At 34.8% G+C, this 17,611-nt stretch overlaps 1 protein-coding gene across 1 annotated transcript in view; it reads right to left on the reverse strand.

Moving 5' to 3' along the window:
- CNTN1 (contactin 1) overlaps positions 1 to 17,611 on the reverse strand; it is a 189,328-nt gene that overhangs the window by 61,000 nt on the left and 110,717 nt on the right. The window contains exons 17-20 of the mRNA XM_010860767.1: positions 15,570 to 15,640; positions 12,546 to 12,780; positions 9,820 to 9,923; positions 1,703 to 1,889 (exon numbers count right to left, since the gene is read on the reverse strand). Coding sequence (XP_010859069.1) covers positions 1,703 to 1,889; positions 9,820 to 9,923; positions 12,546 to 12,780; positions 15,570 to 15,640 — 597 coding nt within the window. The remainder of the gene's footprint in view (positions 1 to 1,702; positions 1,890 to 9,819; positions 9,924 to 12,545; positions 12,781 to 15,569; positions 15,641 to 17,611) is intronic.

Here is a 17,611-nt window from a genome sequence, read left to right on the forward strand (position 1 = left end):
CAGACTGGTCCAAATAGGAAAAGGAGTTCGTCAAGGCTGTATATTGTCACCCTGTTTATTTAACTTATATGCAGAGTACATCATGAGAAACGCTGGACTGGAAGAAGCACAAGCTAGAATCAAGATTGCTGGGAGAAATATCAATCACCTCAGATATGCAGATGACACCACCAGATATGCAGAAAGTGAAGAGGAACTCAAAAGCCTCTTGATGAAAGTGAAAGTGGAGAGTGAAAAAGTTGGCTTAAAGCTCAACATTCAGAAAACGAAGATCATGGCATCCGGTCCCATCACTTCATGGGAAATAGATGGAGAAGCAGTGGAAACAGTGTCAGACTTTATTTTTCTGGGCTCCAAAATCACTGCAGATGGTGGTTGCAGCCATGAAATTAAAAGACGCTTACTCCTTGGAAGGAAAGTTATGACCAACCTAGATAGCATGTTCAAAAGCAGAGACATTACTTTGCCAACAAAGATTCATCTAGTCAAGGCTATGGTTTCTCCTGTGGTCATGTATGGATGTGAGAGTTGGACTGTGAAGAAGGCTGAGCGCCGAAGAATTGATGCTTTTGAAGTGTGGTGTTGGAGAAAACTCTTGAGAGTCTCTTGGCCTACAAGGAGATCCAACCAGTCCATTCTGAAGGAGATCAGCCCCGGGATTTCTTTGGAAGGAATGATGCTAAAGTTGAAACTCCAGTACTTTGGCCACCTCATGCGAAGAGTTGACTCATTGGAAAAGACTCTGATACTGGGAGGGATTGGGGGCAAGAGGAGAAGGGGACGACAGAGGATGAGATGGCTGGATTGCATCACTGACTCGATGGAAGTGAGTCTCAGTGAACTCCGGCAATTGGTGATGGACATGGAGGCCTGGCGTGCTGCGATTCACGGGGTCGCAAAGAGTCGCACACGACTGAACAACTGATCTGAACTGATCTGATCTGATGTCTACCAATACACAATTGAGTAAGTGACAGGGGCAAATTTGAAACCCCTCTTTGATACCAAAGTCTGGATCCTACCTCCATGCTCTGTTATACCATTAGGACTATCTTTTCACCCAAATAAATTTCCAAACTCTAATGGTAATAATGTCTTCAAATCCTTGTGAAACTTCCCAGGATTCTGAATATAAATTCTCTTCTTCTATTTGTTCAACTTAATCAAGAAGGAACTATCATAGTGAAGCCAGGGAGATGAGGATGAGCACAAAATGTGAGCAGGGCAGGAGGTCTTATTATATTAACAGTGAGAACATACAGTAATAAGAGAGTGAAGATAACACTTCAACATTTAACTTGCATTTGCATTGTACAATGATGACATAAATCAAAGCATAGAATAATTACATAATTTTCATTTTCTCACCCTGTTGATGCATTCTTATAAAACCAAGTTTAAAATAATAAACTAATTATCTAATGATGCAAGATTTTGTGGATAGTCTTTAGAAAAGGAGGTTCTGCAATTTTATTTCTGAAATGGATATTAATTATGTGAAAGTAATTGCCACTTTTTTCATCTACAATAACTAACAATGGTTTTGTTGTTTTTGTTGTATTTTAAAACTTATATGATTTTAAAGGCTAAAGTTGCAACCCAAATGTGCTGATTGCTAGTAGTAAATTTCTCTCACCTGTACCTGTATCATTCAATCAATTGGGAATTTTGGCAAGTATATAACACACATATTGAGACTCACGTGCTTTCTTGGTGAAGGTCTCAATCATATCACTGGGAGGTCCACACCCTGCACTATTGCACGCCCTGACTTCCACAAAATACTGGGTGTCAGGCAGAAGGTTCTCCAGCCTGGCCGAGTATTCTTGGCTAGCAACTTGAACTCTGTGTGCAGCTGCTTCTTTGTCATGGGAAGCCCAGTACCGAATCTGCAAACATGCAAGTTAAGTAAGGTTTTTTCATGATTCAGACACTTCAGTCGTAAAAATTCTTTTCAACTTGTTATGACACCATTGATGATGGCTGGGCATCAGATTCTCAAATGTTACTTGCTGTTCCATTTTTATTAGTCTTAGACTATGGCAAAGCATATAATGCAGATCTGATTAAAGATGTCAAAAGCAAATTAAAGCCTCACTTCAAGGCCTGAAATAGCCATACACAGATGAAAAAAGAGAAAAAGCCAAAAAACTTTGCATAAGGTTTGCTCTCAAAACATAAAAGTGGTCTCTGTTTAGAAGCATTTGACACAATAATTTATATCATTGGTTTTCTGCTTTATTTCTGTTTATATGATTGCAAATTTGTTAAGGGTCCCTGATAAAAACAACCACATGGTCTAAAACAGGCTAGCATAATTATTTTTTGCTAGCTTATTTCAGAAGTATGTAAAAGAATCTTCTTTGAACCTATATAGAGACCAGCTATCAAAGAAATATTATACCTAATAACTGGTTGCAGAAATTATTTATCTTTAAAATGTTTTAAAAATTTTCATTCATGTGGTGATTAGAAATGATTACTTTTACCATCTAGCATATCAATGACAGCCTTCATAGGCTCTTAAATTTTAAGTTAAAGCCATGAATTATAATTTTCATTCCTCATATAAATTTTTGGTTAAAAAATCCATAATTATATCTAAGTTATAAATAAAAATAAAAGCTTGCTTATAAGTTTACCTCTATTTTATATTTTAAATGCCCTGTCTATAAAACAATGAGATTTGAATTTCACAATTCACCAAAATACTATAGGATAATATTTAATATTGATATAATTCTGAAATTTTTTTACATAAACACATATGAAGCCATTATAAAATGGAACTGGACAGCTCAAATTTCTTCAGTAACAAAATGGGGTTTATATGTAGAATGAGCACATTTTTTAAAAAAAGGCTAGTTACTAATTTCTGATTGGTTTCCTTTGATATATTTTTATCTTGTTGACTAGTGCTCATTTTTTCTGAGGCCAATATGTTTTTTCCAAAGAGTTTTGATAGAATCTCTTTGGCTTTTCTGCTCTCTGACCAAGGATGGCTCAGAACTGAAGAAGTAGAATTATACCAAGTGGTTCCAAAGTCAGATGGCAGAGAAAAGATTTATGATGGTAGGAGTATCCTTGTGAAGGCATGAGTTTCCTCATGCTGGGAGCATTCAGGCAGCGCCTACATTCATCTGAGAAGGAGGAAGACAGCCTACATTTTAGTGGGCATTTGAACTGTGTGACATGTAAGGCCTCTTCCACTCCTTGGCTGAAAAGAAATAAAATGTGCATTTATATTCCAATGAAATGCCAGGTACTAAAGTGGGATCATTCATATGTATCATTTTCTCAACAAGTCTGGAATGGTAGCATTTACCTTGCTTAATGCTGCAGTCCATGGGGTCACAAAGAGTCGGACAGGACTCTTAGTCGGACACAGACACTTAGTGACTGAAGAACACCACCTTGTTAAACAGCAATCAAAACTGAAGCCCCTGAGCTTCAGGTACTTTTATATGGATGCCTGTTGACTGAGACCACCTTTCACAATCTTCATTCCAATATCACAACTTTTCTATACAGTTTAAAGAGGAGAAACTTTTTTTTTTAAGGCATTGTATATTTATATTGTTGTGCCAACCTCCTCTGCTGTACATCAAAGTGACTCAGTTGCATATATATATATATACATTTTTTTTAATATTCTTTTCCATATTCTGTGATAAACCATAAAGGCAAAGAGAAGATTTTTAACTAGATATTCCTAAGATAGTAAGCACTAAAATGAGGACTTAAGAGTGACAAATTTTTTGACATTTTACCCAAAATTCCATGAGGCATTTTGGCAATAGAGAAGGAAAGAGCAAAAGTGTCTTTAATTTACTCTTTGCATCTATATCCTAAGTGTCAAATTACTATATTCATCTGATTTTGACACAGATCTATGTTACACGGTCTCCACTGGAATTCCCAATAAACTTAAGCATTGCTTTAGTTATGCCATGGTAACTAGGGAACCCAGAGAGTTATTGAGTGTGCAAAATAATCCCTGATTTCCTTATTTTATGAGATTTGAATGACACTTTTACAGTATTTTAAGCATCTACTAATGAAAGCATCTGATACAAAATTATTTTGGTTGAATAAGCTCTCTCCTTAAATCATGCATTTACATATAAGTTGCAATATTTTCAAACAATTCTAAATTAAACAGTCTATATAAAATATGCCATTGTATTTTTTTATCTGAACCAGCCATTGGCCATGCACTTAGAGATAATTTCCAAATAGACAATTTGGGCGACTGCATTTTGATCCTCGCCCTGAGTTGCCCATTGAGGTAAAGAACCAACTTTAACCTGAGAGAAAACTGCTTGGAATGAAGTGAACCCATAGTAACGGAGCAGAACAAATGCATGCTTTTGACTAATCACTACGGAGACCGAAAGACAGCCTGAATGAACTAGTGTAAAAATAAATAAATAAATGAAGCAGTTTTTGCTTTAAGGATAGTTGACCATAAATTCCTTTTCACATGCTAGAGCAACATATGCTGTATTTATTTCTATTGCATGCTGTGATATTATATAAATTTAACTCTTTATTTACATATTCCTAAAATCTGTACAACACTCCATGTCTAGTGTTAATCTATCTTAGTGTTTATTAAACAATTATGGAATTACATCATTACTGGTCTCTACTATTACTAGATTATAAATTGCTTGAGGACGAATATTAACTATTTTGAACACGATGTACAGAGGACTGCAGTTGATGTATGGCACTCATTCATTCACTGAATAAATATTTATTGTGTATTTACATTGTACCAGCTACTGTGCTAGGTGCTGGGAATATAGTAGTGAACCAAGCAAACATGTTTTTGCCTTCACAAATCTTTAAAATAGAAATCAAAATGTTTAAGTCTACATAGATTACTAATATCTTTGATGGAATAATCTGTGTATAATTTTACCCCAAGAAAATTTACTCTTTATAACAATATTGGAAAGCTGAAAAGAAAAGCCTCAGAAAAAGGACTCATACTTTTAATAAAGAATAATTATACTTTCCATACATTTATGAGCTACAACAACACCACTTTTGAATAAAGATAGTAGTTATATTCCTTCCAAGGGAAATGTAAAAAAATTTAATAAATAAATAAAGACCTAGATGTTACAATTATGGTAGTGCTTAAAAACATTTAGCACTTTTGAAAATTAGACTTGCTCCATTGTTATTTTCTACTTCAGTAGTAAACTTTTGTTGCAGATTTCCAAATTCTCTCCTTCAAATTCTAAATTTTCTGAAAAAAAAAAAAATCTTCTGATAACTGAATATTCTTTTGTTATAGATCTAATGGGTTTTCCTGATAGATCATTTGGTAAAGAATCCTCCTGCAATGCAGGAGACCCCGGTTCAATTCCTGGGTTAGGAAGATCTTCTGGAAAAGGGGTAGACTACCCACTCCAATATTCCTGGGATTCCCTTGTGGTTCAGCTGGTAAAGAAGTCACCTGCAATGTGGGAGACCTGGGTTCAATCCCTGGGTTGGGAAAATCCCCTGAAGAAGGGAAAAGCTACCCACTCCAGTATTCTGGCCTGGAGAATTTATGGATGGGATTACAAAGAGTTGGACATGACAACTGAATGTTCTTTTGTTATGGATTTAATACAGTTTTCCAGAAAATAATCTAAGTATGGTTACTTAAATAAAAACTGAAGTTCTGCAACAAAAAGTTCAACCTTTAAAAGATGTTACATAATAGCTTGATATCATCCAGATCGCAGACTAAGTCATGCATTAGTACATTCTATGGGTTTAAGAAGAGCAGTAATATAAATCTTTAAAAATCTGTATTCTTACACCTCTTGGAAGCTATTCAAAGTTCATTTTTATTCTAGCCATTGGTTCAGGAACTAAACAGTTCTATGCAGGCTTCAACCAGCTTCCCATAAGTACTACCTGCATTTTTCCTCTACTATTTCCACTAAACTCTCACTTCCTGTCTTGGATAATGCTTGATGCTGCAGTGTGAACTTTGCCCTGCAGTTCATGCAGGGAGGGGAGGTGGTGCCCTGGGGCCATTCTTAACCTGTGGGCAATTACAGTGGTTGAAAGCTTCCCCTTTCATCCCATGTGGGTCAGTTCTGAATCACATTTATGATGTTCCTCAAAGATCCCAAGGGATGGAATATCGGTTGCCCACAGTGGTTGCCGACCTGATAAAGCATTTTTCTAACCAAGCTTCTCCCTCTTCTGTTCATTCTGCTTTTTCTTCTTATGTACTCCCTGGGATCATATTTAAAACAAATAAATAAGCAACAATAACAACAGCAAAATCACTAACTTTTTCTACACCTGTGTCTGACTTTCCTTTTAGGAGATCAGATCAAGATACATGCCTTCTCCAAATAAGAAAATACCATGCTTCCTAACATGAGCTTCTGCTCTCCACAATAATTTGACTTTTTAAGACATCTGAGTAAACTGCTCAGGATTGATAATCTTTTAAGAATAATCAATCATCTTCATTAATCTCTGATTCAGCTGCTAAGAAGCTTTCTGTTATTACTGATAGCACATTGTACTTGTTTTCATTAAGGGAATTCTTTACCTGCTGGGTAAGTAAACTAAGTCTTTTGTGAATTCCTGGGCCGGAGCCCAAAGTTCTAATATGCCTTTGATAAGAAACACTTCTTGAATTCTTCCAGTTCACCTACACTGCGGGAAATTAAGAACAAGGTTAGAAGTGGTGAGCTCTTTAACTAGCCAAGGTGGGGCGGATGGAGGGGGAGAGGAAAATAAAACTTGAACTTTCTATAAGACAAACTTAAAACCACAAAGGTTTATTTTTAAATCCAACTGCCTACAATTCTCACTTAAATCTCAGGAAATTAACCTTGAGATGGGGGTCAATCACACAGCTTTTCATTTATCTTATTTTATTAACTTGCTTTTTTTCTGTTTCTTTATAATTTAGACCCATTGTACATTTTCATGGGAAGTGCAGTGGAGTATTAGCTTTCATGATCATCTGTCTTGTTAAATCACTGACTTTTTCCTTCATATTTTAAAACAGAAACAATAACCATATTATAGCGAGCCAAGCTTTTCCCCCATAAAGAACATTTTCTTAGAGAAGAATAAATGTTATGGATTGTCTCTTTTAAACTGTCATGCTTGACTCTTTGATATTCAAGGCTCTGTGTGAAAAACATAAAGGCTTTTTGAAAAGGAACAAATGGCAATAATAATTTTGTGATTTACTTCCAACACTTTTAACTATTCTCTGGAGAGGCAAGACCTAGGTTCAAGTCAGGATATACCAATTATTACTCAGATAAATGTTTTCAAACCTCCAAGTTCTTCATCTTTAAAATGGAAAAAAATAATAGTATTTATTCCCTGAGATTGTGTGGATTCAATACGATGAGCTTAATTAAACTTTTAATATAATAAGGATTAACAAATATTATCAGTTATTATTATTAACATCATCATTATCTTCTTCAAATGTCCAATGACTTGAAATAGGGGATGACATTAAGTGCAGGTTATTTAATTTCTTCCACATGATGGAAGGATATGAGGCAGTGATTACTCTCAGCTTTGTAGGTGAGGAAATTAGGGCTCAGACAATTTGAATAAATTTTCCACAGAATTCTTAAGTGACACAGCTGAGAAATTAAATGCATGTATGCTCACCAACAAAGTTCATAATTTTCTAGTGTGGAGTTGCTAAACACCAGAAATCTATGAAACTAAACTTGCTAGCATACAGTTTTTTTATCATTTGAGGAAATCATAGCTGTTAAACATTATTTGAAGATTATTTTTTGCTGACTATTTAATTTGGCAAAACTTAATTTAGCTAATTTCCCCATCAAGAGCATATATTCTGATTATTGTCTAAATTCACTGGTACCAGGGCATCATTTCTTATCTTGTATGTTCTTTGTCATCTGCATTTCAGAAGTTATAAAATAGTTAGTATATAATTATTTGATAAAGACAAGATATATTTTGGTGGCATGTTTTTAACAAAGTAAAATATATCTTCAGCATTTTGACAATGCATGAGGTATATATTAATCTTTTTTCTTTTATTGCTTAGAAAGCAATACTGTTAAAAAAAGAAGAAAATCTATGTCTAAAATATGGCTTGAAAACTCTAAATATTGATGTGTTCTCTCAAGATACCTTGGACTAGTTTATTATAGGGGCTTGTAACATTTAGTGAATTTCTCTGTTTCCCATTTCTTTTCTACCAGCTGTAAATGGAAGTTTGCTGCTGCTAAGTCGCTTCAGTCATATCCGACTCTGTGCGACCCCATAGACGGCAGCCCAGCAGGCTCCCCCGTCCCTGGGATTCTCCAGGCAAGAACACTGGAGTGGGTTGCCATTTCCTTCTCCAATGCATGCAATTGAAAAGTGAAAATGAAGTCACTCAGTCGTGTCTGACTCTTAGCGACCCCATGGACTGCAGCCCACCAGGCTCCTCCATCCATGGAATTTTCCAGGCAAGAGTACTGGAGTGGGGTGCCATTGCCTTCTCCGAAATGGAAGTTTAATATGTTATGAATATTGGATCTTCACAGTCCACTTCTATAACTCCACAGTCTTGATGATAACTTCAGCTAAATGTTTGCAAGAATAATCTGAAAACATTTTGACATCTAACTACCCCAATTATAACACATGATACCAAGAAAAATCTTCCTGTTAGGTTGTGTGTTTGCAACTTAAAACCTTAGGCTGCTCCTGTGGTTACATGGTCTTGAGAAAGTTAGATTGCAGCATTTTATTTGACCATACTTTAGTATTTCTATCAGTACTCAGTGAATATTTCATTTATGCCTATGATATGCCCACTATTCTTGACACAGAGCAAAAGAGACAAAATGCTACCCTCATGAAATGAATATTCCACTGATGTATGATAAAGCACAAGAACTGAGGGCAAGTTGACTGGGTGGGCAGCTCACCAGCCACAGCTTCAGAAGGTCAGTTACTGTCCACTCACTGAATAAAATAAAGGGAGTCTGTGATTTGGCATAAATCATAGCACTTGGAATCAGGACATCTGAATTTTAGGCAGTCTCTGACATTTTCCCTTGGTGCTAAGACAAGTCATTGAAACACTTTGACATCCATTTGCTCATTGGTAAAGGTAGGATGATGTCAGTTCTTAATTTTCAGTCTTTGTGCTATGAGATGACTTCAATTTTCCTACACAATTGAGTCTAAATTTCATAATAAAGATCCAAACTGAACTAGCTTTAATATCCTAGGTCTGATTTCCTTTGACTAAAACAAGTCCTCCCCTTTCCTGCTGGCTAATTCCTACTACTCTTTTAAGACTTATTTCGAAGGAAGTTACCTTTGACATATTTTGAGTTTGCCAATTTTCTGCCTTCATATATAATATAATGGGATATATATTTAGTATATTTAGAAGTGTTTCTTTAGGAGGTTCTTTTGGAAGTAGAACTACTGAGTCAAATATGATAAACATTTTAAATTACCAAAATGATTTCCCCAAAACTTGAGATTCACCAGATGTTATGAGAACATTTGTTTCAAAAGATCATGTTTAAGCCTTAGTTTTATTACTTTAGTTTTTATTTTGGTCAATTGTTTACTTACACATAGGACTCTACATCTCTCATAGATAAGTTGGTTGGAAATCTCCACTTTACTCATGATAATTAATTAATAAATATCCAACATATTGAACACAGAAAATATAGTGTTGTCACATAAATCAGAAGGATGCAGCACACTGAAAGATGCGACATATTTGAAAACATATGCTGATAATTATGAGTAGATGTATTTCTGTTTGATAAAAATTGAACTCACCTGATAGCTTTCTACTATTTTTTCTACAACATGCTCCCAATGAACAGATATCTCAGAAGATGATAAGACTTTTACTCCTACTGCTGTTGGGGCTTCACTGGGAGCTGAAATTTGATGAGAACAATGCATTCTTATATAAGATGCTTATATTAAGAAACTCAAATAGCACCATTTGCTGTATGAATGGATGAAACTATATTAGTATTTAAAATAGTTTTAATATTTCCAAAGAAAATAGTTCAAAAATTTTATTATTTATTTCTCTATTTTTATTTATGTCATGGCTATCAGTAATACACACACACATATTCATATATATGAATGTTAATATAGAGACACATATGCATACATATGTACACACACATTTTTACAAAATACGGAAATCCATAAGAATTTCTCTGATATCCTTGAGCAAGAACCATACTAATATTTTATATTTCTTTTAATTAACTTGTTTATGAAAGCTTGTGAATACAAATCAAAATTTATTATTAATGTGTTCAACTTATCAACTCTATATATATTATTAAAAATAGGAAATTAGGTATTTCTTACAGAAAATTATTCATTAACAATTAATTTTCAACTTTCTCATGCTATTTGTATGAGCTAAAGATACACAGCAATACTTTCCTCTTTTTCTTTTACGTTTAAGCTAAGTTTTTTTTTTTAAGATCATTTGAAACAAGTTGTGACATTCACTGCTTCTTGGGCTCAGGAAAGCTTTTATAAGTCTAATCTTCCAATTGGGCATCAAGTCAAATATGTATCAAAAAGGCCTCTGTTCAGTGAAAAAAAAATACTCTATATCCCTTACAAAAATTACACAAAGAAACTAAGGAAATCTTAAGCAGGAATGATCAGGAGTAATCAATTTTTATTGTCATTTCTGAACAAGACAAAATACTCTTTTATGCTGAAGTGTCCTGCATGTGAACACTGTTGTCTTTCCAAAACAAGGTAAATGTGTGGTACTATGATTGATTTCTTAGCAGTAAAAGAGAAAATGAACGTTTATACAAGTTTCAGCACATGGAGGTTTTATGAGGCTTATGAAACATTTAGGAAAGAAATGTAATTAAATACAGATGGCCATAACTAAAGACATGACAAGCATGACCTTTACCTGATTACTTTAGCATCAAATAAAACATTAAGAATGATACTAGGTGAGAAGATGACTTGTAAAATATTTTATATTTTCATTTTCTCTGTGAGTTGTACATATGTCATTCAAACTATTAAGATTGAGTCAAGTTATAATATTTCTTCAAATTAGAGCGAGTTTTGAAAATGTAAAATTCATTACCGAGGATTAAAAAGTCCAGAATTGATTATAAATTTAGAAATTTCTACTTGTTTTTCTATGTGTTTATCTTTCAAAAAGAGTGTGTGTACATAGATACATATATAATATAGTTGTTTATGTTTGTATTGGAAGTAAAGATCATGGAATGATTTGAATATATACATTTTTAACAAATATGAAAGCTAACAAATCTATGACTATAGAGCATAAACTTTAAGCGATAGCTAAATGTTTCTTGTGGACCAAACATAACGTAAATTGGGTAAACTAACAAATAGTGCTTTTTCTCTAAGAAATCATAAGAATATTTCACATAGCTTTAAGTTTTAAAACCCTTCCATTGTTGCTTGTCACACATGTGCAAAATGAAACTTATCCAAGCACAAATGTGTTAGGTCAGAAAGCAATGAAAATTTCTACTTTCTCTTTTAGTTATTAATTATTTACCTAATGCACATGAGTAGAAGGTATAATAAGGAAGTATTATCTTTTCAAATAGGAAAATAAATAATAAAAATGTAGTAACTTAAATAGGAAATCATAGAAATTAGTGTAATTACATTTAAAATTATGTATCATTTATCATAGATATATAAAGTTCTTTAGGAACATGATTGGTTCAATTAAAGTTTCTAGAAAAACAGAGAACCAGTATCGGTAATTTTATCCCTTTCATATATATTTTTATTTTCAAGAAAAAAACTTACATTGGCCTTCTGACCCCTTTTTCATAGAATTATGCCTAAATTCCCTTTAATAAAATTCCAGGATGCTACTGTTGATAAAGAATCTGCCTGCAATGCTGGAGACCCTGGTTCAATCCCTGGGTAGGGAAGATCTCCTAGAGAAGGGAATGACAACCCACTCCAGTATTCTTGCCCGGAGAATTCCATGGACAGATGAGTCTGATGGGCTACAGTCTGTGGAGTCGCAAAGAGTTGGACACAATTGAGTGACTAACACTAACACTAACACTGATGAACATGCTACTGTAATGACAAAAAAAAGTTACATAAATGCTACATTACACATTTTTGAGTTAAATGGAGAAATTTTATCAAAAATTATATTATTAATTAAATATTATTAGTATTATTAAAGAGTTGGTAAACTAGTGAATTTTATAAATGAACAGGCACACTGAGGTTCTCAAATCTAGAGATTTTCTGACTGCAAAATTATAATTAAGAGATCAGGAATAGGGTCTAAGCCAACGATTTTAGTGGCGATTTACTAACTACCATAAACACAATCTAAAGGATGAAAAAGATTTTGGCAACATTCTTGTCATTTAGATAAAGAGACTGACATGCTGATTTGGCTCAAAATAATACTGAAAAGACTGCAAACAAAATGCCTACTAGAGAATCAGATTTTTCATCCCTCATCATGTCAGTGGGGCCTTTCTTTCACCTACCGTCTTGTGCGGAGTGGATGACAGCTGTGAGACTGTAGGGTCCGTCTCCTTTGTTGTTGAAAGCTTTGACTTTGACTTGAAATGCAGTGGAAGGGCGCATGGTCTCGTCCTTATGGACATAGCGGCCAGTATCTGGATTAGTAACTGTCACTTTTTTCCATTCTTCCCCATCAAATGGCTTAAATGCCACTATGTAACCAAAATTGTTGCCGTAATGGTATTCTCTTGACAAAGGCTAAATAGAAATTGAAATGTTAAACAGGTTTAAGCAATACAGGTAACAGAGAAAATCATATGCAAACAAAAATGCTACACATGGAAGCAGGCTTTCTGTAAAAACATTTTTATTTCTTAAGTGAGAGCTGCCTACAAAAATTCGGCACAAACGAGCTGCAACACGTGAGACTTCATTTACCAAGTTCGCTATTTCTGAAACACTCTGGGGGAGGGGTACCTCTCACTCTGGGTCTTTTTACTTTCAGTTTCTTCCTTCAAGGGTGCTTTCCCTGAGTCAAAAGACCCTTCCCTCACATTCTGAAGGCTAAAAAACTACTTGGTGTTTTCCCTGGCCACAGGATCTGCCATTTTAAGATTCTTTGTGCAATAATCCATATAAAACATCCCCAGTTATTTTTCCTTCTTTAACACTATTATGATCTACACTATATATTTACTTATTGTCTACTTTATTCTTTCTTGCCTAGTAGAATGTAAGTTTCATGAGAACAGGGTTATTGACAGTTTCATTTACCTCTTTATCTCTAAAACCTAAACAAAGTCTCAAGTAGTATTTATTCAGTGGATAAGTTAATGAATTTATTTAGAGTTGAAAGACTATAATAAGAAAGTTAACTATACACTGGAATATCTGTACTGCTACCGAACAGTAGAAACTGGTCACAGAAAAAGAAAGAAGGAGAAAGGAGAAAAAGATAGCATTGCCTCCATCTGCAGGTGACTGGCTAGGCACCCTGTCTGACTCTAATACTGAAGACAGACCTCTGTTTTACATTTTCTTAGAGCTATTATTGGATTTCTCTGGTGGCTCAGACAGTAAAGCATCTGTCTACAATTTGGGAGACCTGGGTTCGATCCCTGGGTCAGGAAGATCCCCTGGAGAAGGAAATGGCAATCCACTCCAGTACTATTGCCTGGAAAATCCCATGGACAGAGGAGCCTGGTAGGCTAGGCTCCATGGGGTCGCAAAGAACCGGACACGACTGAGCGACTTCTTACATGTCAATTACTCAATAAAGATGTCCATGTCAGCCCTAAATTCTGACTTAAATTCTACTGAGTATTCATCATTTAATCTTTTTTAGTCATTATGTATTTGCTTTTTACACAGAAATATCACAGTTAAAGTGTCTTGAGGGGAAACCTTTAACTAAGTACAACATAGTAGCTCGAATATCCTTATGTTAAACAGGGATGCATGTAAATGTACAAAGTTCAAAGGAAGAAGAAGTTGCTCTTGGTTGCACAATATAGAAACTGTAAAGCATGATCACAAGGAGGTACATAATATAATTTTACATTATTAACACAATAGCCTAACATTTCCACCAGACTTTAAACATTTCTTTTTCTTATTGATAGTTCTATACTTAATTTTTGCAATTTAGTATATCAGAATTGGGCTTCCCTGGTGGCTCAGATGGTAAAGAATCTGCCTGAAATGTGAGAGAGACCCAGGTTCAATCCCTGGGTTGGGAAGATCCCCTGGAGAAGTGAATGGTAACCTATTCCAGTATTCTTGCCTGAAGAATTCCATGGACAGAGGAGTGTGGCAGGCCACAGTTCATGGTATCTCAAAGAGTCAGACATGACTGCGCGGCTAACATATCAGAATTAGCTATGAAGCTTTCAGAATGTAGTGACTCTCTGGTCCTGTTCTCAGAGACTTGATTTCAAATTTATGGTAAATGAGTTCCAATCTGAATGTTTTGACAAGCTTCTCCTCTTATTGTGAGGCAGATATCTACACATGTTGAGAAAATAAAACCTAAAGAAGTAAAATGTTCAAATTTTCTAATATCTTCACTTTTTGTGTATCACACTGTCACTAAAACTGCCAAATCATTTGAGATTCAAATGAAGAAGAGGCGATTTTTTCCTGAATCCTACTTTAATATAAGATGTAATGACAAGTATAAAATATGACTATACAATACAGAGTGAAGTCAACTTTGGCTAAATATCCACTTATTGTAAAAATTAATTTGACACATGTAAAGAATAAAACGTGTTCGTTATTTCTGTAGTTTTCGGAATTTTTTGGAGTCTTAGTTGTGTTCTTTGACCATCAGCAGAGATTTAATGGATACGTAGAGCTATATAAAGCATGTTAGCTACATAAATGCCAGATGTCTAATTCAGACACATTTATGTTATCAAAATTTTCCTCATCCCCGATACCTCTGTCACTTCAAAAATCCAACTAGGATACATTATTTTCCAAACATTATAATCTCTGATACAGAGCTCCCTTTGGGTTATAAAATTTTAATAAAATGTTTTGGATACCTTAATAACAAGTCATTTGTGGGGACTTCTAAGACTGACCTATAGTGATAAATTACACGTGCTGATGAAAGTAAGTTTCAAGTCAGAAAGCAAGGGCCAATTTAAAAACAGATGCTGATACAAAAGATTTTTTAACTGAATCTTTGAAATTTTGAAAGTCCAGAGCAAAAATTATGAATTGCAATTGGGTTACCAGGCCACAGTGAGTACAGAGTACATTCGTCTCTGGAATGAAAGAATTGAATGTTTATTTAATCTTTTAGGCCTAGGCCTATAGATACTATAGCATCAATAACTTATTTTTGCATAAGAATGGCACACTAAGCCATAGTAAATTAGGCAAAATCTGGCATGCATTGGAGAAAAAAATTAATTTTAGTAATTTATTCTTATTTGTTTTTGAGGCATTGTCTTTTATTTCATTTCAGGAAACAAAATGGGTTTGAGATTAAGTGTAGGTAAAGCAACAAATTACATGTGCAACTTCTGAACACTTACCGCCCATGTTATGGTCAGTTCTCTGTTGCTTCCACCTCCACCACCTACATCTGAAGGAGCCACGTTAGGTGCTGAAACAAACAAATAAAGCCACAGAAGAGAGGCCATGCAACTTGTTCTGATGTTAGACTTCTTATTCACTTAGAAACCATACACATTTTTTTTTCCTTTTACTAGAAAAGACAAGCTGCACACGATACACTCAATTATAATGACAATGCCCCAGATTTGCTATAATAATCTGATTTTCTGCCAAGATAAAAATTAATTCAGTGCTACATGAAATGTGCTGGATTCCTTCATTAAAAGGTAGTGAAGCAAATGTGCCTTCCCTTTTTAAATTTTTTCTGTGTCCTTTCATTTAATATGACTTTGAAAGACTGGACTCATTTTGTTGGGAAAATATTTCACAGCTCTTGTTTTGAACTCTATAAACTTCTAACAACATACTGTTGGGTTAGTTTCATGCCTCAGTCTACAAATAACTGTTAAGAAATGGAACATGCACATTAACATAGGATTGTGCTTCCCAAAGATATTTAGAAACATTACAAATCTAATACTGTTTTTGTGTTCTCATTTTCAATGCCTAAATCTCTTCGGGAACCCTGTCCTGTCAGGGTTCTTCTCCCTTACTCTATCTTTTTATAACATCATTCGATTTTTCAGTCTCTCTACTGTAGTGAGAGACTCTCTACTGTATCCTTTGTAACCTCTCAGCCTTAAAAATCATCCTATAATAATACTGCTTTACACTTAACCTCCAAGCCATCTCACCCTTTCCTGTCACTGAGGTGCAAAGAAGAACTGATACCTGATTATTTTTGTACTTCACTCTATAATCACTTTTTAATGGTGCATAATCTGTTTTCTATGTCTTCATATTACTGAAATCACTCTCTCAAAAATCACAAAATTGCTTTTAACTACCAAGTCCAATGGCTTCTTTGTTTTTCTCCAAGTTATTCTCTCTCCTTGGAAGTCCTTCAGGATGTGTGCTATATATTATTAGATTTGTAGGTGGCTCACTGGTAAAGAATCTGCCTGCAATGCAGAAGATGTAGATTCAATCCCTAGGTTGGGAAGATCCCCTGGAGAAGGAAATGGCAACCCACTTCAGTATTTTTGTCTGGGAAATCTCATGGACAAAATGAATGTGCTGGTTTACTTCAACAAAAGATAGTGAAGCAGATTTGCCTTCCCATGTTTTATTTATTTGAAAACCTATAGTCCATAGATTACAAAACAGTTGAACATGACTAAAAAATAAGATTAAATACTGTCTTATTGTAGGCTACATCTTATTGGATTTGCATCTAATTGGAGTTGTACGGATAAATATTAAAGCAGTTTATTCCTGTACTTCAAGCCCTTGGAGACCAGCTACCCAACTACGTGGAAGAAGACTGTGTCTTGACTGAGAACACACATTTTCCCACACAACTGCTATGACTCAGTCTGAGATATTATTCCCAGTTCTCTTAACATTTTAAAGAACAGATGAAATGTCATTTCTTCCTTGACTTTCCAAACAGTCCTCTCAAAAGGAAACAGCAACACCTTGGAGAGAGTATTTATTTACAGATCCTAATGTAACTGTGATTCTCAAATACTTCAAAATTTCCTCTATGTTAGTCATGAAAATTCTTTGCTGAACTATGTATAGTAATTATACAGAAACAAACAAAATGGAAGCTATTTTTTTATATCTATAAAATTATATGGTTTACTTTCCAGATTAAGAAATTAATGTGAAGTTTGAGAGATTTTTATATTCAACTGTCACCACATGAGAGTTAGAAATTAAATTTAGTGCATGGGGGTGTTAAAAGTTAATTTACTTGTAGCACGTTAGATAAAATACATATTAAAGGAGTCCTCAGGCCTAGAAAAGAAGATAACCTCAAGGGCCCTTGCTGAACCATCTGACTTCCGGGATGGCAAAACTAAACTTTAAGTCCCACCCTGATACTCAGGGCAGACTGCATCAGCCTGGGACCCACCATCCGCTGCCCGGAACCCCGCCCGCCCCGCCGCCCCTG

Source organism: Bison bison, unplaced genomic scaffold (assembly GCF_000754665.1).
Source record: "Bison bison bison isolate TAMUID 2011002044 unplaced genomic scaffold, Bison_UMD1.0 scf7180017864470, whole genome shotgun sequence".
In the NCBI taxonomy this organism is placed as follows: domain Eukaryota; kingdom Metazoa; phylum Chordata; class Mammalia; order Artiodactyla; family Bovidae; genus Bison; species Bison bison.